The 25,292-nt window shown below is 31.4% G+C and overlaps 1 protein-coding gene across 3 annotated transcripts in view; it reads left to right on the top strand.

Annotated features, from left to right (window-relative positions):
- The window catches only part of LOC143196616 (uncharacterized), a 126,968-nt gene that overhangs the window by 67,415 nt on the left and 34,261 nt on the right, over positions 1 to 25,292 (top strand). For all 3 annotated transcript variants that reach the window (XM_076404458.1, XM_076404454.1, XM_076404455.1), the window contains exon 2: positions 12,879 to 12,951. In XM_076404458.1, coding sequence (XP_076260573.1) covers positions 12,932 to 12,951 — 20 coding nt within the window. In that variant the 5' untranslated portion in view covers positions 12,879 to 12,931. The remainder of the gene's footprint in view (positions 1 to 12,878; positions 12,952 to 25,292) is intronic.

Below are 25,292 nucleotides of genomic sequence, written 5' to 3'. Positions count from 1 at the left end.
TAACACCAAATTAGCCGTATGTAAATAAAATAAAAAACTACATGAAATAAAATACTTTTGGAAACTGATTATCACGGTCTTGACCAAATGCGCACGAAAAAGCTAATCAATGTTTCGTAATTCGACTGGTTAAATTTTAAACCAACATCAATTAAAATTGAAATGCTAGTAAAGTTATAATTGATGGTATCTATTAAATAGTTTTAAAAAGTCTTTTTGTGTCTGTAAAATTTTGAACTTTTGACCTAATTAAAAACCCATATATGTCTACGTAAAAAGTGCGTATGAAAACCTAAATAACTTCGATAGAAAGCCGAAATTACGAATACGAAATATAGATGTTTTGTATGTTACATATATTTCATATTAATTTATTTATATAAATTAGAAACACTAATGAATAATATATGTACTGTTTGGATCAACAATCTGCTATAATTTTCGAGCAAAAACCATAATTCTATTGCAGTAGAACTTCAGTTTTGAAACTAGCTTTACACCATTAAGAGACTCTCGTCAGGCGGTGCTAGGTCTGGACTATACTTCGGACGCAATAAAACTCCCCAGCCAATCTCCGCCTATTTTTGATCTACCCTTGTTGCGAAAGAGCTTTTCTGATGATCAAGGCTGATCATTTTAACCGCCTGCTTCGATTGATGGTTAGGTCAGGTTCGACCAGCCCATGATGAACAAATTCCTTTCCAATCCCACCAACTAGTCATTTAAAAAGATACCATAACAAATGCATCATCTACATAATAAAATACTTAAGTTGTTACGTATATATCCTTCAGAAGTAGCATTCAAAATAAAAGCGAAACGCAAAAAATAGACAAAAGCAAGAAAAAAAAACAATTGAATAACCTAGACCACGACCTTCATTGAAAAAAAACTCACAGCGATTTTGATATTGCTGAAAATTACTAAAAAAGTAATACACACACGCTATAAATACAATAACCCACGTCAGAAGTGTGAGAAATTTATTTAGTTGTACAAATAACTGTTCACGGATTGTTTTCTATGCACGATCATTTCAGCGTTTAATTAGTCAGAACATAGTCAAGGTGAAATACTTTAAAGGTTACAATGACAGCACGAGGAATGCTAGATTCTGTTGAAAAAGTAAGATATTCTGCATTTTTGAAATGTAGTATTTATTTAATAACAGGACAATTGAAAAGTCCCCGGCCCACTCGGATGACTGTCGATTGGACTTCGGAGTGAAATGATGGAGCCATGTTTGCTGCTCCATCCGGCTTCGGAGCTTGGGTTTATTACGTTTGATTATCTTCAAACACTGCTTTGAATCATCAACTCGTCATTGTTTTTGGTCAATAGTGAGCTCGCGCGGAACCCATTTTGCACAGAGCTTTCTTATACCTAAATATTCGTGAATGATATGATGTACACGTTCAGTTGATATCTTTAAAGTGTCTGCTATTTCATTCAATTTCAATTTACGGTCATTCAAAATCATTTTGTAAATTTTTTAAATGCTTTCGTCGGTTTTACATGTCACCGTCTTCGGTGCTCATTTCACCACGTCTAAACTTAGCATACCAATTCTTGATGGTTGATTTTCCTCGGGCAGTGTCCGGAAACTCGGCATCAAGCCAAGTTTTCGCTTCAACTGTATTTTTTCTCTTCAAAAAGCAATATTTTATCAACACGCAAAATTCCTTTTTATCCATTTTTTTTTCGTAATAACAAAAGTTGCTTCACTCAAAATACTGTAGTTCACAAACTAATCATCCGGCCGTTGTCAAATTCATACACGCATATTTTGAGGGTTAGGGCTAACTTAAAAACATATGTATTTAATTCTAGTAAGCGCCATATATGTGTCAGGCCGCAGAACATCCGCATAACTAACATTCTGGAAATGCTTTATAGGTTTTAGTATCTGCTTGTACAGCAGCAACTTATTATGTTCGGATAATTTAGATTTTCTTCCGAATAATCAATAAATTTTTTTCTATTTTAATTGGGGCTCTTTTTCTGTATATACTCCTTCCAACGATTTTTGCGTCAAAATTTATCCCAAAATACATTGTTATTGTGTGGAATAACACTACCAATCATATTTATTGGGATATGAACAGTTTGGTTGTACGTTAATTCAATATGCACTGATTTACTCTCATTGACCGTAATTCTTCATGTCTGGTTCCACTTATTTACATTATTACTAGTGTGTTGCAGTTTTCTGGTTGCTTCTTTGTTATTATCTCCTATTCCAAATATCGTGGTGTCAACAATAAATGTAGCCATAACATTTTGCATTGTTGGTGTCACATGTATAGAGAAGGTAAAGAACAAAACCCAAAACACTGCCTTTATTTGTGTTTTTTTTTTCAGTATTGTTATTAATTTATTGTATTCGTCTAACCATTTATCAAGATTTAAACTATTGTGCAAGTAACAGTTTCTTGAATGGTACCAAGAAAGAATTCAGAATATGCAAGAACCTGTTTTTTCCTTCTAGCGATGTAGAAACGTTCGATTAAATCATCAGGTTTTTTGCTTTCTTTTGTGTCAATATTTTCGATCCCCTTGCAAGAACCTCTTGTTTTCTTGCGCGAAATCCACACACACCTACCGGCTGACCTTGCGCGGATATCGTCGGTCTGCTTAAAAGAACCGCGCGAAGTTTTCCTGCCGCTAAAGAATGTAGAGGTGAACATTTTTGTCGCGAAGACCACGTAACCTAAATTGGCAAAGTGCCGATCGAAATGTGGCCAATTATTTTTCTTCTTATAGATGCAACGCGATTAAATGTCAGACCGGGTTGTAAACCGGACTATGTGTGCGTATGTAAATGTCAGCGCCGAAACAAAAAAAATCATCATAAATTGTTCGATGGTAAACGGTTCGTGGGCTGCTTCTACAGGTCCGACGATGAGTCACATTCTTATGAATATATCGTTGGACAATTATAGAAAAATGACCAGACGATGGAGGAACGCTTATCGAAAACCAATTATTTCGTAATGTTATTTCGGCGACCTTGAAATTTCTAGCTAAATGTTGTTAAAAATAAATTAATAACCTCAAACTTTGAAACTACAACTCTAAAAGGTCCGGTCCGGAATTTGGTGTTTTACCAATTTAGAGGTAGATAATCAACGAAAAAAATTTCGTTTGTATCGCCTTGGATGTATTGGCTGAGTAGGTGGACCCAAGACTAACGTGAAGTAGGTATATTTAGATATATCGGTGTATCGAGTTGTTTCAAAAAATTGATCGATATATCGACGAACAAATAATGTCGATTCTTCGCTTCAGAGCTACTTTTCCACCAAAAATTGATTTGATGATCGGGAAGGAGAAATCTAAAAACAAAAGTTTGATATACTCTTTCAAATATCGTAGGTTTTTAATAAAAATATTTTGAGTTTCAACCATAAATTCAATACTTATTTACGGCTATCGATTTTTAAAAAAAAAATATCGAAAAATGACGGCCCAAAATGCATCGTTATATCGATAAAAAATATATAATTACATCAATATTCTTTCGGCATCTCTATACTGAAGTGTCATTCATATTTTTGTATTAATATTTTGCTAGTTATTGCTTAATTTTTTCTTCAAAACTAAGCATATGCGCTCGACGACAACACTTTAGCTCACTAGAGATTTTTTAATTCAACTCTTAATAAAAATAATTGTTTAGCTTTTAGATACTACTATTCATATAGACATCACCAGGACTCAGCTATTATTTACCGATAGATTATTTACGCGGAAAAAAAAGTGAAAGGCCGAAAATTGATCAATGATTTTAATTTTTATTTCAGTAATGGGCACATCCCCCTCTATTTTTCATAACTTCAATCAGTCTAAGTGTTTCATATAGGTTTTTGTCATAATTTTGATTATAACTGATCATAACAAAGATGATTTTTTAGTTCAGCATTATTAAAGTTTTTACCACTTGACTTCACAGCACGTGGTAAATTACTCCAGCAATTTTCAATACCATTCAAATCAGGGGAACGAGCTGGCTACTTCAAAATTTTAGTATTGTGTTCTGAAACATAGTCTTTAGCAAGTCTTGCAATATGAACAGCAGCATTGTGTTGCTGAAAGAAAATCTGACTGGCAATTTATGTTCCAAATATGGCTAACAGTTTTTCGATCAATATATATATATATATCTTTCCATATGACACCTCATACTTCGCTTCCTTAGTTTCGTACGTCTTTTCAATAATGGCTGCTCAAACAAAACTAATGTGAAGATACTGGAATTTATTTTACTCATTTGCTATTGTGCAATTTACTTCACTTGCTGGTTTTTCATGTTTTGGAATCATTATAACTTCAGCCATTCTCTAAACATCTGGGGTATGATTTCAGCCGAAAGCCGCTCCATTAGTCAAGCTCATGAGTTTCACTTTTATCCTTTTTAAATCACTGCAAGTGTTGATGATAAAGTCGCTGCGTATTTTTGTGGCAGTATTTATAAACAGTCTTTTGAAGCAATTCTGTTTAACATATTTCGCCCATTCAACTTCCAAAACCATATCCTATATTTTATGTTAATGTAGTTCTCGGGTATTATTCATATAACTTAGATCTTATTCATATTCATATATATTCTTAAGGAATTAGATTATCTAATATATTTACCTATCTAGGTATAATTATCTATATATATATTAATATCTAGGTACGAATTTCCACAGCCTTCTTTTTTACAAAGATTAACCTGGTATAAATATATAACACCAACATATGATTATTTAAGCTCTAATTATATCAGAAAATAGGAATAGAAAGCGTCCAGTTAATTTATGTATAAACGTATAAAACATCACACAACACTGTGCTGTTAATATTTTTAAAAAAGGCTACGGAGTTTTTGTTTCATATATTAATATGTAGATTTATAATGGTGGTTTTGGAAAGTATTACTTCCTCCTACTGTTAAGACCGGGTGTCTTCTGGGGTGATTTCTAAATTGATTATTTTCGCCAATCGGTAAACTTACTGCCGAGAACCGTGGTTCAGAGCCCACGTTCAGCAGTAAGTCCAGTCCATATAAACTCTGGTTAGTCTGGCTGGCCTTTCTTAACTGATTTTTCATTTCAATATTTCAAAGACGTCATCATGGCGAGGCCTCTCTTCAATTTTAAATTAATATTAATAATAATAATAATGTGATATTCTTGGTTTCAAAAGTTTTCAATATTTAATAATTAAAAGTTTTAGTGTTAACAAACTTTACTTTCTGAAGACCTTAGCTTTCGTCTTATTTTTGTTCCATTTTAATGTTCTACCTGCCTGGCCTTGTAATTAATTCCAAAGGATGTTTCTCCTTTTAACAAAAAACTTTATTTTAGACTTTATAAAAGCGGATTTACACCTTTGTCGTCGATAGGCTATTGAAATGTTGTCCTTAGTAATCTGAGTAAATATATGAGATAAAATAATTCGATCCTATATAAGCAGTACTATAAGGTGTAGTAAGGTATGAGTTAAAACTGCTTACACAACACAATTTATACAAAATAGTGCATGGCGTGAAAGATATTGCTTAGCCTCTATAAACTTTAAGTTATCTTTTGTTGCAGAGTTAGACATAACAAATTATAAACAAAAATTTTAATTGCCTTCTTTTTTTAACATCATTGTGGCAGGTATATTTTTAACTCCATGATTTAGTAGTATTAAGTAGCCTTATGTCACAACATATTGATTTGGATACTTAGCCAAAATATACTTCGTTAAATAAACTAACTCCGCAAAGAATAGATGCTACTTGAATAAGCATATTTCTGAAATGAAATGCGAGTTTATACTATTCAAATATTCAACAAATCTTGTTATAGTGTAGTCACATTTACCTTTATATTTTTGATACTGTTTCATTTGAAAACATTTTGGGTTTATACTTTAGACAATATGCTATTTATCTATCGCCCATTTGTTGGTAACAAGGTGAAATATAAATTAACTTTATAAAAAAATGGCATATATAATATATATAAAAGCCCTATATATGTGATTGTATACATAACAAGTGAAAACAACGCTGAGTCACACATCACACACTACATATGCTTCATACAGATATTTTTAAGAAATGAATGGAAAACCTCTTGAAAGGAAAATGATGTCTCATTATTCTGTACTCGCGGATACATTTCTTAGATCTAATATGCATTATAAGAAAGTAATGTTCATTATAGTATAATTATAAAGACGTATAAAAAAGCTAAAGCACTGTTCTTTAATTTTGCACTCAGAAAATGGCACCCAAAATAAAACTAAACGCAACATAGAAATGAAATGAACCAATCAAATGTCTTCACGGCTCCTAGCATACAGATAGTAAGTTGAGAGTGGTGATATCTAAATATTGGACGTCGCAAGACATTTTTCCAGACTTTAGTGTTTGTGTCTGTTCTAATGTGTCATGACGCCTTTACTATACTACGAAGAACGTGTCTTGGTATGCTTGAATCATTTTAACATTAAGTGTTTGGTAAAAAGTATAAGTTAACCAAGTGAACACCAGCAACCACCGTATTTTCTGAGCCTTCTACAATATTCTGCTCGTTTCTTTTTAACATGTTCCCATTAACATTAATTGAATAGTTATTAATATTGACTGAACTTTGATAGTTTTAAAACAAAACTAAAAAATGGTACTTATATGACGGAAATGTATATTAGTCACTAAATTAACACCACAAGAAATTGAAATTAATGGAAGTTAATGTTTTTTTCGTCAATTTTTTCTAAGCGTTCATCATCATCATTTTTTTCGGGTTTTCTGGTTTTCATTAGAGATCATTAGAATAATTTCGAAGCGGAGACCGGTTCCGATAACAACAACCCGAGAAAGTTCCACGTCCAAATGGGCGTCACCGAAAAGTAGTATAACAAAGGCCCTCCAGCTATCGACTTTCCAGCCTTATATAGCCTTGACCCTAGTTTCGTTTCTGATGCGCTACAGATTACCATGAGAAAGGAGGCGATGATACGTATCATTTGTCTGTTGTCGCCGATGTCGCAGTCGTGTTAATCGTTTCTGGTTTTTGTTTTGTCGCTTTTGTTTTATGGATCAGGCCTTTGAAGGCCGTTTATTGTTCCACTGGAAGCAGAGAAATGTTTTGATAGTATATCTTAATTTAGTCAAGTTAAGAAAATAAGACGAATGTTCTTATTACATTTACAATTTGGTATCGAAATTATTTAAAATATATAAACACAGTCTTATTGTGTCTTATAATTTGTTTTAATTATTGTTCTCTTAGCCTTCCACACTATGTTCAATGGACAATAATTACTTGATGAGACTTATATTATACGATGACATATACAACTTTTATGTAATTTTTGTTATTCTAATAACTATTTAGGTGTGTTAAACGTTTTAATCTACGTGCTTCACTGATATAGTGCACATTTAATTGTTTGGCTAGTGAATTCTGATGCACTGACACTTTTTTAGAGTACTTTATACTGGCACAACGATAGCACGTAGCGCTTTATTTTGGAATCTCTGAAGGATGGTTATGTTGGATTTGCCAGTAGTACTCCACAGTTTGATACCATACATCCATATGGACCTAGCAATTGACTTATACAGCAATATCTTATTATTCAAATATAATTTGGTTTTACGCCCTATGAGCCAATATATCTGATTCAGTTTAAACCCAAGTTGATTACGCTTTACTAGTATATGTTTCTTTCAATTTAAGCGTCGATCCAGATGCATTCCCAGATATTAACTATTAACATTATCTGCTTGCTAGAGTTCATGATTATTAAGATATACTGGAGGACAGGTGAGTAGATTTCGGCTCATTTCATAGCCTTGATAGGCAATGTTTCCAACCATAAATTACTTTATTGATGAAGATGAAGCTGGTGGTTCCTTGTAGCTGATATTGCATTCTCGTGAGATGATAAAGTGGCTGTATCGTCAGCATATGTTGCTGCAGTAGTGGTATTTGAGGTAGGTAAGTCTACTGTGTACAGTAGATATAACAATGAGCCAATGATAAAGGCATGCCCTGCGGAACATCTGAATATATTAGATGTGTCCTGTATAAATGGAGATGGGATGGACTAGAGTAGCTTATGATTATTATAACATATCAATAAATAATTCAAATTCAATTTAAGTTTGACTTTATTCATCAATCTACCATTCTTTAAAACTGATTCTAACGTTTTGTAAACACATTGAACTCAACAGACTTGAAAATTATATAAATATGACTTCAACGAGCTCGCGAAGCCAAGAACAACAGGCAGGATTAGACCGAATTGCGCTTGTGCGGATGAGATTTTCATGAAGATTGATTATTGATTTTTGTTCTGCCTTCGACTATATACGCTGGCCATCACTTTGGGCAGCTTTAAAAGCTGAACATGTTGCTCTAAACATTATTAAACTTCTTACATTACAAATGCGAGTTGATATATCGAGTTCATTTGAGATTCGAACTAGTGCTCATCAAGAAGATCTCTTCTCTCCACTACTAACTGTGGATGGAATTATGCGATTTTCAAGCCTTTACGAATTTCTTGTCTGATTTGATGTCCTCTGATGATGGCACTACAGTAACTGATACAGACATCAGATCTATTCTTCATGATATAATAAATCTCGTACAGTCACATGATTTGAGAATTAATGAAGGAAATTAGAAAATAACAGGTCAATTGAAAAGTACCCAGCCTACCATAGTAAAACACTGTTTTTTTTGGCAAAATTACTTTTTTTATTTAACATAATTCCCTTCAAGGGTGCTTCACTGATTATAGCAACCCTCCAACTTTTCGATACCATTTTTGTAGCATATGTTCAATGGACAATAATTATTTCATGACAGTTATATTATACAATGACATATACAACTTTTATGTAATTTTTGTTATTCTAATAACTATTTAGGTGTGCTAAACGTACTCTCGTACTCCACTGATATAGTGCACATTTAATTGTTTGGCTAGTGAATTCTGGTGCACTGACACTTTTTTAGTGCAAGTTGATATATCGAGTTCATTTGAGATTCGAACTAGTGCTCATCAAGAAGATCTTTTCTCTCCACTACTAACTGTGGATGGAATTATGCAATTTTCAAGCCCTTACGAATTTCTTGTCTGATTTGATGTCCTCTGATGATGGCACTACAATAACTGATACAGATATCAGATCTATTCTTCATGATATAATAAATCTCTTACAATCACATGATTTGAGAATTAATGAAGGAAATTTAAAAATAACAGGTCAATTGAAAAGTCCCCAGCCTACCATAGTAAAACACATTTCAAGGGTGCTACACTGATTATAGCGACCCTCCAACTTTTCGATACCATTTTTGTAGTACGATTTGTCCTTTGCTTCAAAATAGGCCCCAGTTTCGACGAATTCGATTTCTTCCCAGCGAGCATTCTTTTGAGATCTAAGAACAGGAAATAGTCGCTGTGGGCCAGATCAGGAGAATACGGTGGATGAGGAACCTGTTATTATATAGTTTGGCTTATTTATGTATAGTTTCTCAAAAACTTTCAAGATTATCGGTAATAAACTTATAGGACGGTAAGAGGTGACATCTTCTGATATTTTTTCTGGCTTGAGAATCATTAATATTTTCGCTACTTTCCAGATGCTAGGTAGTAAAAAAGTATATAATTTATAGCATAACATTAAATAGAGATGTTAATAGTTTTATATCCTTTTCTGATAGTTCTAGTAAAATTTTACCGGTAATTAAATCATAACCAGGAGCTTTTTTAATATTAATCTCTCTCATTATTTTCCCATAAATATGTGTGATCAAAATATAAGCCAGCCCTAATAGAATTCTTTTTTTTGTTTTTAAATATGTTACTCCAATAGTATGAACGTAAACACTGTCATTTATATACAGAAAAACAACAGATGAAGATTCCCCACGATACTTTATGAATGAGTCTCAGTATCATTAATAAAACAAAACCCGTTAAATATAATACCATCCCATAATTTACATAAATATTAATTAATAACCAGATATAATATGTTCCCGATTATCTTTATAGCGGAAGGTCAAATAAAATTAGTTTGGCCGTTGTTGTTTTCTTTTTTCTACTGATGCCTCTTTGGTGGTCATTATCTATAACCCGTTAGCTGACGCAACGTACAGTTTAGCTCCTATTAACCCAATCTTACAGATGAGTTCGTCAAAAGAATGGCGCTTTTTGTATCGGATTTATCTTGTTGCTCTTGCGTCATGATCTTTTGTACCATTTTTTAGGAATTCATCGGACCCACAAGCTTGATCTTATCTCTGTTGATGATGTTTTTAGTTTTGTTTCCGAGAAATGTGTCGAATCATCTCAGCTGTCGTTATGTAATTGATCGTAATGAATTGTTTTTTTATTTATTTTATGCATTTGGATTAAAATGTGCTTAATAATAATATAGGGCGTACACCTTTCAATTTATTTCTTATTTATATTATATTTCATATATATATATATATATATATATATATATATATATATATATATATATATATATATATATATATATATATAACTGTGGATGGAATTATGCGGTTTTCAAGCCCTTACGAATTTCTTGTCCGATTTGATGTCCTCTGATGATGGCACTACAATAACTGATACAGACATCAGATCCATTCTTCATGATATAATAAATCTCGTACAGTCACATGATTTGAGAATTAATGAAGGAAATTAGAAAATAACAGGTCAATTGAAAAGTCCCCAGCCTACCATAGTAAAACACATTTTTTTGGCAAAATTACTTTTTTTCCGTTCCGTCCTTTGCTTCAAAATAGTTTTCAAAACAGTTTCGGCTATCACCTCTTCATTCGACGAATTCTATTTCATCCCAGCGAGCATTCTTTCGAGATCTAAGAACAGGAAATAGTCGTTGGGGGCCAGATCGGGAGAATACGGTGGATGAGGAACCTGTTATTATATAGTTTGGCTTATTTATGTATAGTTTCTCAAAAACTTTCAAGATTATCGGTAATAAACTTATAGGACGGTAAGAGGTGACATCTTCTGATATTTTTTCTGGCTTGAGAATCATTAATATTTTCGCTACTTTCCAGATGCTAGGTAGTAAAAAAGTATATAATTTATAGCATAACATTAAATAGAGATGTTAATAGTTTTATATCCTTTTCTGATAGTTCTAGTAAAATTTTACCGGTAATTAAATCATAACCAGGAGCTTTTTTAATATTAATCTCTCTCATTATTTTCCCATAAATATGTGTGATCAAAATATAAGCCAGCCCTAATAGAATTCTTTTTTTTTTCTAAAATATGTTACTCCAATAGTATGAACGTAAACACTGTCATTTATATACAGAAAAACAACAGATGAAGATTCCCCACGATACTTTATGAATGAGTCTCAGTATCATTAATAAAACAAAACCCGTTAAATATAATACCATCTCATAATTTACATAAATATTAATTAATAACCAGATTTAATATGTTCCCGATTATCTTTATAGCGGAAGGTCAAATAAAATTAGTTTGGCCGTTGTTGTTTTCTTTTTTCTACTGATGCCTCTTTGGTGGTCATTATCTATTTATCTATAACCCGTTAGCTAACGCAACGTACAGTTTAGCTCCTATTAACCCAATTTTACAGATGAGTTCGTCAAAAGAATGGCGCTTTTTGTATCGGATTTATCTTATTGCTCTTGCGTCATGATCTTTTGTACCATTTTTTAGGAATTCATCGGACCCACAAGCTTGATCTTATCTCTGTTGATGATGTTTTTAGTTTCGTTTCCGAGAAATGTGTCGAATCATCTCAGCTGTTGTTATGTAATTGATCGTAATGAATTGTTTTTTATTTATTTTATGCATTTGGATTAAAATGTGCTTAATAATAATATAGGGCGTGCACCTTTCAATTTATTTCTTATTTATATTACATTTCATATATATATATATATATATATATATATATATATATATATATATATATATATATATATAAGCTGCGGGAAATATGACATAGGAGCTCGTAAGACATACCCTTTAGTTTATCATTGTTTACTTTAAAAAACATTCCTGATCCAGAGCAGAATTCTTTGAATAATATTTCACTCTAAAAACAAAACATTTTTACAGTAAAAACTATAAAAATTATGTCTTAATAACAATTTTCCTTAAATTTATACGTCTAACTACGTTTTTCTTCGGTAAATTTTGTGGTTGGTAGATCAACAATTCATAGCAGATACAATACTGGACCCAATACTCTGAAATACTTGTGAAATTTCTGAATATATAGGTTATAGTTCAGTGTATCCCTCATCTTGTTTTATAGTAAATTTTCTATCAATGAAATAAAATGTCAGTAGCTGAAGAAAATGTATATGAGGAAGACACATACATCCAACTTAAGAAGAAATATATATAGAGGATAAAACACAGAATAAAATAATGACTCTAATTATAAACAAATTTGGCTAATTATTAAGAAGAATAAATACAATAACAGTCACTAAAATGCCAAGATAAAGATTCATTTCAATATAATTGGTTACAACCGCAGTTTCAACGATATTCAAAAATATTAAAAGTATTTTATGAACAATCTAATTTCACAACTCTGAAAGTCTTCCCCAAAATAAGTAAATTATAAAGCACGAATTTTTTCAACATTCATTTTTTAACCAGATTTAACATCCTCAAAATGTTCATACATGAAAAGCGATTTTGTAATGATGTGGAAATGTAAAGTAATACAAGGACACTGTGACAACTGCATTTAATGAATTAAAAATTACTCTACGATGTTTTCCTCTTGATACATTTTTTTCTTATTGAGCAACAAAACTTTATTTTATTGTTTTTCTTTTCAGATTAACATGTAATGCGTATGAACGAGAAAGATACTGTATTATAAAACCAGCTCATGCCTAAAGTCTGTGTAAGGTAAGTTGATATTTTAAATTGTTAAAAGCCTACGAAAAATTATTGTAACATATCATCCAATCATTCCCCTCTTAATTTGTTTATGCTGTTTACTGATTTACCGATTTTGTATTATTTTTTTAAACCACCATTCCCTACCACTCAACTGATTTTATATATTTTTGTGTACTTTTTTGTATGTGATGTGTATTTCTTCATCATTCACAATTCTCTCACAATATGACACCGAATATATATTACAAATAAAAATTAAGAGGTCATAATCATATTTACAATAATATTAAATGACTAAAATAATATATTAGGTTATTCTATGTGATATCGAGTAAGATGATGAGTCATATTGGATATTTTTTTTATTTATTTATGAATCATTTAAATAAAATTTTATTATTATTTGTTACCTAATAATATAACTAGTCCAAAAAAGGTCATTAATTAAAATTGAACACACTTGATAACAAATTTACTGATGAATCAGATTTCTAGACCCAATATGGATTAAATCCAAAATGGTGGAAATATATTTTCAATGACTAATATTGTAATATTTATAAAAAACAACCGGTATTTATTGGATTCCTTGAACGCATTTTAACTGATGAGGAATGATGTGTCATCAGTGCTAATGTACAAATACAGGCACGTAAAAATATTTATATTTTTAATAGTAATTACTAATTTTCGTTTAATTGTTTTCAAAGAGAAACTCAGCATGTAGGACATTCCGGACACAATTCCATTAGTTTTTTTGTCCTTCTTGATTAAGAATTGTCCTAGAAACATATTAGAAACATTACTTCCCATAAATTAAATATGAAATATATATTAATTGGGTTGGATCTAAAAAAAAATTATTTATAATATTCAATGTGCATAGATCCATAAAAGCATGTATTCCGTAAAATTCGTTCATTATAAATTAAGGTGAAATTAAGGGTTAATACACTGTACAAGTGTGGTTTGGTTCGCTCCAATCTTCTGGTTTCCTGTGCATTGTCCAATAGCTGTATTGCTTCCACGTTGTTGTAATTTAGTAATCTTATTTCATGTTTTAAGACGAAATCTTGGATAACTTCGTAGATCCATTTAATTTAGAGGTCATCGTTCTTCGTTCATTACCTATCAACAATCATTGTTAATTAATCAAAGATCTTTGTTTTCGCAGCGTTGGATTACGAGTCTGATGTCTGATGATTACTGTGTAATGATTTAGCTCAACCCCATGTTTGCACCTCATATATGTATATAACGTTTATTATTTCCTGATAAACAAACCTCTTTGATCTTAAGACAATTTAATCAACCATCAAAATAGATGCCAAGGCATTTCGCTGATTTTGACTAAGGAATTGGGCATTCTTCAATTGTTACAATTAAGTTTCTGTCCTTTCGCCGTAATTTAAAATTGACATGGACAGATTTCTAGAATTTATAGAATCTCTAGTCCATTTATGAATCTTGTGGTTTTTATAGTTCTCAACAGAAATATACCTTCTGGCATAATGATTGTGTCGTCAACAGATTTTTCAAGTATTATTTCGTTTCTTCTTCAGATATCAACAGTGCAGATAAACGAATGGCCCTAAGACACTACCCTGAAAAACTTTAAATAGCAATTGGCAATAGCTCTGTTGCTCTATTCACATTCTCACCATTCATTACCGCTGAATTGATTGAAATATCGTGATTGAATGATAGCTCTTATTGTGACATAAATAATGAAAAAATATATTATTTCGATATAAAATCTTTTTTTTCTGTTAAGGATTTTCTAGATTGGATATTAATGTTTGGAGCATATATCTATGCTCTTGCATCCTAACTTGGGTGGAATTCAAGTTCAGCTAACGTCTCATGCCAGTTTTCAAACTCTTTCTCTGAACTAAAGTGTTCATTTTCTGTTTTATATTTGGTTAATTAACGATATCCTTACTGAAATTCTATTTAACAGCTTGACTTTGCGGTAGGCAATTGGCCATCTTATTAAAGGGAAAATCTGAGCTAATAAAAAGTATTCCTTGTTATGTTTGTTTTCCCATGTCATATTTGATATATATCTACTGACCTGTGTCATCGAATTCTACACCACACGATGCAGTGGTTGTATAAAAAAATGTTTGTGAAACTAAGCCTAATAACTCGTGAAATAAGTCTAAAAAATATTAGAAATTGACCAACTAATAGAACAAAACGTTTAAAGAGAATTTTCTTGAGGCGTTTTTAATATAATATTATTTGGTGGTAAACAGCAACATACGGATTTATTCCTTATATTCGCCAAAAGTATAATTCTACTAAATTCCAAAACTAATATTTGCCTGTTTTATACCATTAATTCGCCGAAATATCTCCATGGAAAAAATATCATCGTTTTATATTACGCTTATACTTTATTAGTCATATCTCCACCACTGTTGACGCAGTTACGTGTTTAATAGTCAATGTTGGTGTAAATAATGAAATGTTTTACTGTGAATGATGTTCATCTGTTTTAAGTCCGTCTAAATTGCAATCCGTAACGCTTAGAAATTGTTCGTTATTAAAGACTTTTGATGCAGACTTATTATATAGTGAGTAACTGAACGGGGGTACGAATTAGTTGTTTACTGTTAGTTTTTATAAATAGTTTATAAATTTTAATCTTTAATTAAAAATAATTTTGATGATTATTAAAAGTGTTATTTTACGTTTTGTTGATTTCTATATTAATTATGATGTGGTATAAGTCATGCACCAACTATACCAACTATATATTGCAATTTAGCTTGAATAACTGATGGAAAGAACAATGTTGGTTTGTCATTTACTTTGTTTAATTGTCTTTGTTTAATTGACGTTAGTAGACATCCGCAATAACAGCTTGAAATGGTTTAAGCAACAACAAGACTTTATGACCATTTTTCCGCTTCGATGTCGAGATGAATTGTTATCTTAGAGTAACCCATGACTTTTTGCGCTTTATTGTAGTACTAGCAAACAAAATAGAAGCCTATAGACCTATATCACTGCTGCCCGTAATATCTTAGGTTTTTGAGAAAATGTTGAAAAGAATAAACCCGACTATAGAGAGAAAAAACCTAATACCTACACATCAGTTTGGGTTTATTAACAAGTACTTAACAATTGACCAGGTCCGCAGAATAACAGATGTTATTGAAAAATCCTACGAAAGTAAAAAAGTATGCTCAGCCATATTTTTAGATGTAGCACAAGCTTTCGATAAGGTTTGGCATGAAGGCCTTGTTCATAAACTACAGAAAATGCTACCAAAACAACACACCGAACTATTAAAATCATACATTACAACCAGAATGTTTAGAGTCAAACAAGAAGAAGCTTACTCTACAATAAAAGAAGCTAAAGCAGGTGTACCACAGGGAAGTCTACTGGTACCAATGCTTTATCTACTCTACACTTGTGATATACCACAAACGGAAAATATTACGATGGCTACATTTGCTGATGATACTGCGATTATAGCTGTCGGAGACAATAGTAAAGAAGCCTCACGAAAATTACAACAGGCAAATGACAATATAAATAATTGGATACAAGCTTGGAAAATAAGAATTAATGAAAGTAAATCCGTACATATGCAGTTCACCTATAAACACACATTCACACAGATCATTCCATATAGCAACAACGCTAAATACCTCGGAATGAATCTCGATGCAAAACTTCACTGGAAGGAATATATAAAGAAGAAAAGGAAAGAACTGGGATTGAAATATAGGAAAATGTACTGGCTAATTGAAAGAAAATCACAATTATCCTGAGAGATATTGTGGGTGCACCCAAATACTATAGGACTGATTACCTACATCGAGACCTCCAGATACTCACAATCAATCAAGAAATCAAGAAAATTGCAAGGGGGCATGAGGAAAGACTCCTTTCTCACATGAATATTGAAATATTGCAACTATTGGATACCACAAGAACAGGACACAGACTCAAAAGAATCAAACCATCTGATCATGCGTAGTGTTGTGTAGTGAGATGCATATATTAAAAAGTCAGCAGTGACATGTATAAACATTATTTCACCAGAGACTGAGATAGGGCCTATGGGTCCTCCTAGTTATATACCTAGGTTTAAGTTATCATAAAGACAAATTGTAGGTTAGACGGAAACGAGTAGTAACAATATATTAATTAAATAATTTTAACAAATAATAATAAAATTGTAGCACTAGATCCACATTTCATAGTCAGTCGCGATACGCCACAAAAAAACTGCAATGAAAGCGCGATATTGAAACGGTTCGAAGTGACATTTTCAGTCAATTCATGTGATAGCCATTTCCTACTTGATTTTGAATCTTTCCCATCGCTTACAGACGTCTGGAAACTTTTGATTCATTCATGGCTAAGCTGTCTGAAAATTCTTTGAGAGTTTAAGATAGAGTCTCGTTCGATAAGTGATACAGTTCATTATCTTCGAACATTTTTGGTCCTCCAGGTCGTTCCTTATCTTTAACATAAAAATCGCTACTTTAAAATCAAAACCGATAATTGGGATATGATGGAGCAGCGCTGCCATAAGTTTCTCAAGGTATTTTATAGTCTTCGGCAGTAGTTTATTCAAACCAAACAACAACAGCGATTAATCACGAAAGCCTTCCATGATAGCGTCTATATTCACTGAACAACCCAATAAAAATAACTTGGACGCTCATTTTATGTACGGAAATGTTAAAAGCATCGAATTTAAGCTGAACAACTGATAATGAGCAGTTACCCTCCAATTCATCAACTTTGCAACCATCTGTGTTTGTATTTGAATAAATTAATTTTCACATTAGAAGAAAACCAGTTATATTTTACTAGAAACCAACACCACAGGTCTTTTTCCAGTTCAGTATTTTATAAAATTCGAATAATATAATTTATAAGATAAGGTCAAAGTAAATTTATCGTGTTTATTACACTTCGTAGAAGGTTTTACCTATATTTTGATTGTAGAAAAACAGCAGGGAAATATCCAGAGGTTATCGAGGTTCATATCTTCCTGCTCAATTGATGAATACATATTTCTGAAATTTAAATTGCCGGAACAGTACTAATCTTAATCTTTTAAATAGAACTGGCGATAACAGTAAAATCAGTCTATAATAACCAATCACTTTCTTTCTTAAGAACACTAATATTAAATTTAAAGATGTAAGAACGCGTTACTTTCACTATTATAGCGTTTCCTTTAAAATCGGCGTGTATTGCACCTTCTTCCTAAGATCAATATTTAGTTTTGTTTTATGGGCTTGTTCTTTAAAAGTACCTGCTGAAATGTTTTCTAATATGTTAATATTAAGTAAGATTTTTTGAGATAATCTTTAAATAAATTTATTATTTTTTTACGTAGTTATCATGACTCCCTATAACAATTTATCCTGCATGATCATTTTCATACAAGTAAAATATATTCAGCACATAGTTAAAGAAACGCTATATATTTTTATGATAATAAATGATGCCATGATTTGCCCTGTATGGTCATATTCATATCTTCAAAATACATTCATAAATCTCTCTAGAAATTTCCTTTTTATAATTTGTATATAAAAAAATAATTCTTTCTAAATTTGAATCCCGAAATATAAAAGACAATCCCCCTATGAAATAATTAGTCTTCCATGATTATATTCCTTCTTTAATATACATTCAGTGCACAGTTAAAGAGATACCATGCATTTTCTAATGCAATTATCACAATTTTTGTGATATCATTATATTCGTATTTTCAAAATGCATTTACTACATAGCTAGAGAAACACCACGTATTTATTAACATCATTTAGCACATTCTAATGATTGTTTAATAATAGAAATGATTATTTCACAAAACATCATCTGGGTTTTACTCATGGCGTTTTTTTTTTTGGTGATAAATTTCTCTAGCATTTAAAGAGACGAACTATGTCGCTTAAGGTAGCCATATGGTGGACTTCGATAAATTACTCACTAAATGTCACCGTTTATCTTAATTATAACTATGAGTTAAATCATCTTCGTGATAATGAATTGTTTGGCATAATCGGGTGAAACTCGATAGGTAACTTATATTTCAAGGCACTACCAGGCATAGTCTATGAATTATGTCAGTTTATTTCCATTACCATAGATAACAATGAAGTTGGGAACTGTATGCAAATCGTGAAAAACAAATATAAAGTTTCTAAGACATAAATATCCGATCAGCGTTATTATTTGACCTTTTACTGGTCGAGTGAGTTTATGGCAAAGGCGGTTTTTAAATGTAATGTTTATTACGTAACTTATTAATTTAAAATGGTAATTGTTTATGTTTTTTTCTTACTGTTCTACCAATAATTATCCTTGAATCTTTAGCCACTGATGGTAATGGACAGTAAAAATAAAACAAAGTAAATGTAATTTAAACTTTATATTATTTCTACACAGAAGCCAAAGAGTAATAGTGAGAAAAGTCAATAGGTGTCTCTGGAGAAACATCCAATATCCAGATGGTACTGTAATCGCCATTCTAGTAATTTGATAGGTTAGTTTAAATATAGATTACCTGTAAAGAAAGGATTTTGTTGTCTAGTCATTTGATTGGTTCTTGAACTACTTTTACATGAAAAGATTTAAAGTATAAATATTTTTTAAATTTAATGTTTATTACGTAACTTATTAATTTAAAATGGTAATTGTTTACGTTTTTTTCTTACTGTTCTACCAATAATTATCCTTGAATCTTTAGCCACTGATGGTAATGGACAGTAAAAATAAAACAAAGTAAATGTAATTTAAACATTATATTATTTCTACACAGAAGCCAAAGAGTAATAGTGAGAAAAGTCAATAGGTGTCTCTGGAGAAAGATCCAATATCCAGATGGTACTGTAATCACCATTCTAGTAATTTGATTGGTTAGTTTAAATATGGATTATAAACACCTGTAAAGAAAAGATTTTGTTGTCTAGTCATTTGATTGGTTCTTAAACTACTTTTACATGAAAAGATTTCAAGTATAAATATTTTTTAAATATCTAAAACCACTGTGACGTGGTAGACCTAGGCATAAAATAAAGCACATAGCTTAAAAACCTGCACACAGTATGATTAAACAATACTGATGGAGCTGGTAAGTGTGGCATTAGATATTGCCTTGTCTCATTGACATTGTTCCATTTAAACACATTTTGGAGTCGCAAACTTCTCGAAAAAATAACGATGTCTCATTATTTTGGTTACTATACGCCCTCTAACGCTTTTTAGAACGAATGTGGATTATTATGAACTAATTTTGATTAAAATTTAGTCATGAAAATATAGAAAAACGTTAAAATCATTGTTCTTTATTTCTCACACGCAGGAAATGGCGTCCAACAAAGCAAACTTACCACAGAAATGAAATGAAAATGATATCAAGACCTTCGCGACTCTTAGCAGAGCCATTCAAACAAGTAATAAGGTCAAAGTAGTTAAAATTAGATATGTAACGACGCGAAGCATTTTGCGAAAATTGCCTCTGTGACAGAACCTGGTGTCATTTAAATCTCTAGAACTACCTGCACATTCAAAGAGATTAAGAAAAAGACGTGTGCCTGACCTGTATTAACCACCTGCTCTCACCAGGTGTATTTTTGAACAAACTCTAACACAACTGTGATAACGGACGGACTGTTACCATGTACCTGAGTTCCTCGGGATTTTCTTTTATTTCCTTGTAATTATTTGAACCGGGTTATATAGGATGCGTTTTGTTAAAGTGTAGAGTCTCTCATTTTAAATATAACTCTTTTTTTATTGCTCAATCTCTGACAGGCAAAAATCTACATGCACAATCAAATTTATTAAATATTTCTGACAGTCAGACCTGGGCATACTTTGCCTTAATCAAAATAGTATCTCGCGTGTAATTAAAATGCGAAATACAAAATCCTTTTAAGTAGTGTATTTGAAATATGATATAGAAAATATAGTATTTTAACTATATTTATTTAAAATACAAATTATTTATTTGTTAGCAATTAAGCTTATTTTAGTAGAAGAATTTTATTTCCTGAAAAATTGATTTATAAGTGCACTACCACACAAATAGCCCTTTGTTGGGGAATTAATTTAATCTGTTAAAGAAAACAATCTTTCTACAGGTTAGAATACAAAGGTAGAGTACAAACTTGTGTTATATTGTATGAATATATTTCTAATGTTTGGATAGCGTTCAAAAATGGTAAAGTTTTGCTTTTAACGTTTAGGAAGCTGACAGTAGTTGATCACTGTCCCTGTTCGCAAAAACAATAAAATCATCATCTTCTACTAATACTGCTACTCATGTTACTGCCAGGTATTGTTTTTTTTGTTATTTGCTTTTAAGACATAGATTACAAGATTTTGAATTGTTTGCCTCTCATCTGTTCTGATTCCTTCTGGCAACCAATGCATTTTGCAACTAAGGAAGTATCATGACAATATGGCTCCATTTATTTTCTTTTTAAGCTCTCTTTTAGTTCTTTCAAAAGCTGTCAAATAAGTCATTTAATTTTTATTTACTCCTCACAATCTGCACTATAGAATCCTAAAGAGAATTTCGTATTTGGAACAGCAATATATTAACTGATGCACAAGGCAATATATTCACTTGAGCCGATTTAGGCTTTCTAGTATATTCCATAACAAAGTATAATAAGCAATTGATAATGAATAGCAAACCCTGCTAACACGAGAATCTTTGATGAAAATATTATATCTGTAATATTCCAAAAGACTTAAGGTGTGGCTGGCGCATCTAAAGTGCATAGGCAAATATAACTCCCTGTCTCCTGGTTTTGTCTTCTGTTATATCTACCACTACAGGTAATTCTACTACAGCTTCTAAAATTATTTGACGTACTGTATTGCCAAGATGCGAGTGGTGTCAGATATTGTATCACCAATTACCAATTACAAAGCATTTTAAAGAAGTAATTGAATTACAAATATGAAATATGTATGTGAGTTTCAATTACTTATTTAATTACAAGTAATTCAAATACCACCATATCAATTTTACGTTGATTATTATCTTGTAATGGAAAAATACTGTTGCAGTCATAATTTTTAGCACTTTATTTGAACTGTTCAATCAAAATAAAAATGATTTCTTACACTGGTATGTAACAATAGATGAAGCACGTATCACTGTTATACATCTTAATGCAATATGTATCTATATCGCTTATTTTAAGAACGAAGACAAAAAATAGTGTTGATGAATGAAATCAAATTTCTAAAAAATATCTTAGACCGGAGATTTATTCAGTTATGTTTTGATATTATCATGTAATATGGCCTTGGCATTAACAGCATAAAACCAAACACCTACAGAAAGCTTGTCATTTTATGATGTCCAGCTAAATAATTTGATGGCGCACGAAGATATCTTACTAATTTCACTTTTTATCTGATGTTAATAAATTTATGGGCAATAAAATTTTTATATCACAAAAATCTCTTCCCTCTTAAAGATGGTCTATTTTAGCGGTAAAATGAGTTATTTTATAAAAATATTTTAGTTCGAAGAAAGTTTTTAAATAGTCAAACTTATATACTCAACCAAGTTTTTTAATTGGTTCTATATGTTCAGATATTCTAGCAGATTTATTGGAACAAGTTATAGATCAATATTTCTCACTATAAGAGAAAGTAGACGTTGATATGTGTAATACATTCATTGAAATATACCTGGTCTCATCAGAGGTAGTATTTACAGCAAATGAAGATGTAATGGATTGATGGAAAAATAATTTTGTTTCTTTTTCACATTTTTTTAAAGCTATTGAACCTTTTTCATGCATTATTTTAGTACGTGATCCAAATTTCATCATACGTAATGAATATTTACTTTTTGAAAGAAAAATATGACGAAAATGAGAGCTCATGTTGAACAGTTTTTTTAATGCTTTGCGACCGTTTGTGAACCTTCACACATAATTATAATATGTGCAACATTTTTATCCGCTGCAATTATTTTTCGCTCTTTGAAAGTAAAAAGGTAAAATCTGCCATAAATAATATTCTGGAATCTTTAATTTCAAAGAGCAATATCTTTTGACTGAGCCGTCTATGTATATTGTTCTGCAAACTGTAAGCTTTCAAAGACAGCTGTAATATGGCTATAATGAATAAGTATTACTAGAGATATACGACTTTAAAACCATCTACACAGAAGAAAAAAAAACTTTTTCCCAAGAATTATATATAAATTAGCTCTTACAATATGAATACTTCTGACAATTGTTTAACGTATAAAAAATATAAAGTAAAACTACATACTAACGCATTTGTCCATATGTCCATATAAATTGCAATACCTGCTTGTATAATTTGTAATAAAGCTCATTCAGCATTATTAGAGCATAATTGGATATCATTTCATATTTGTGATTATCTTTGTGACCTTGCAATTTATGTATATTTATGATATCATTCACAGTGATCTATGCAAGGACTATGAGCCGTAATCACAAATGTACCTCATCTGATGTTAGAAATATTAGTTTAAGTGTGCAGAATCGCACTTTTTCTTCTATTAAAGGTGTTATTGCAGAAAAAAGTGAGGATTTGTTAGATCAGCCATGATATAATCTAAAACGTAGGAGTATCTTTCCACTTTTAGCTTCCACTTTTAGTTTTTTCTTGGTCTAAAGAGTACTTTTCTAAGCTCGGTTTGAGTGACATTTTGAGCCACTTAGTAGCCGTACACCTTGAACTTCGATGCTTCCGTCTAAACTCCACTAGCATAGGGTAAGAAGTACTTTAAGGCCATTATTAAAACATATTTCTTGTTAATTTTGTTATTTTAATAGATTAACGACCATAAACTTCTAAATTAAAAAAATATATTTATATACATTGAAGAACTAATCAACTAACATCAAAGTTTTCGTCCAAAACAGTTATATCCTTGTTGACATGATACATTTAACATTCCTTGTACATGAGAGCAACAGCCATATAAGTAAAAGTTTTAAAAGTTACCACGGAGAACTATAATCATCATCAAGTAAACAATTCCCATATATTATATCAAAATGAAATGGAAATTCTTATTGTAAATGATGCTTTCACTTTAAAACTATTCTGGTATTTATAACGTTGGTCTGCTAACAGTTACGGAGATCATTACCGAGCAGGTTGCCTGCATATTATAACTGTGGAAGCGTTTCGTTAGAACAAATCTTATATTAAAAAAAAAATTTCTCCAGATTGACGAAGGCAACGAAAGACGTTTTTTTTTAGAGAGAAATTTGTTCGCACTTGATTGATGGTAATTTCGCATGGAAATTAAGCATGACTATTTAAAATGTTAAGGATTATGATATTTCACATCTGATTAACTCCAAATAATATTTCAATTCGTTAAAACATTTCATGGAGAATTGCAATTTTTAATTTTTTTTAAGTTAATCTCTTAGAGCGTCAACAATCTGCCTGTGTGTAATAAGTATTACTGTAGGATTTCAGTTATATAATATAACTATCCTGTCATGTAGAAGATCATTTCAGTAAGTGATCTGCTATACAACTTATAATCTAAATCTTATTCTAGGTACTTATTTTAGAGTGTATCCTAACTTATTACTTATTCTAATGACTATTCTAACTTATTCTAGAAATTATTAAATCTCACTCTATGTGTCTATTAATCAGTTTGTATGGTAGTTTGCATTTGAGACTAAGCACTTCACTGTCATCGCGCACATTTAACTGTTTGGCGAGTGCATTGGGATGCACTAATAGTCTTTCAGAGTACTTCGCACTACCACTTCGAATCACACTCGTTATGGGTTCTAAGGGAATATCGTGCTTAATCAGTTTGTTGGACACGTAATATGGGACATCGACAATGACTCGCAACACTTTATTCTGGAACCCCTGGAGGATATCTATGTTAGATTTGCTAGTAGTACCACTCAGTTCAATACCATAGGCCCAGATAGGCTTAAGTATTGACTTGTTATTTAATGATAATTTAGATTTACGCCATATCAGCCAATACATTTGGTTTAGTTTAAGCCCAAGATGTTTGCGTTTTGTAATTATATGTTTTTTCTATGTCAAACGTTGATCAGAATGCATTCCCAGATATTTAACGTTGTCTGCTTGCGGAAGTTCATGATTATTCAATTTTACTGACGGACATGTTCTACAAAGGGTGAATGTCATATAAGTAGATTTTGTCTCATTTGCTTTGATTCGTCAGGTTTTCAACTACAATTCGACTTTGTTAAGATGAAGTTGGAGGCTTGTTGTGGCTGATATTGGATCCTCATGTGATGATAAAACTGCTGTATTGTCAACTTATGTTGCAACAGTGTGTTTCTTGAGGT

The sequence above is a fragment of the Rhynchophorus ferrugineus genome, unplaced genomic scaffold (genome assembly GCF_030347505.1).
Source record: "Rhynchophorus ferrugineus isolate W39M unplaced genomic scaffold, kcgeb_rfMv2 rfM4, whole genome shotgun sequence".
Lineage (NCBI taxonomy): Eukaryota > Metazoa > Arthropoda > Insecta > Coleoptera > Curculionidae > Rhynchophorus > Rhynchophorus ferrugineus.
Note: the sequence above shows the minus strand (reverse complement) of the source record. Positions and strands in the feature narration are given on the sequence as shown.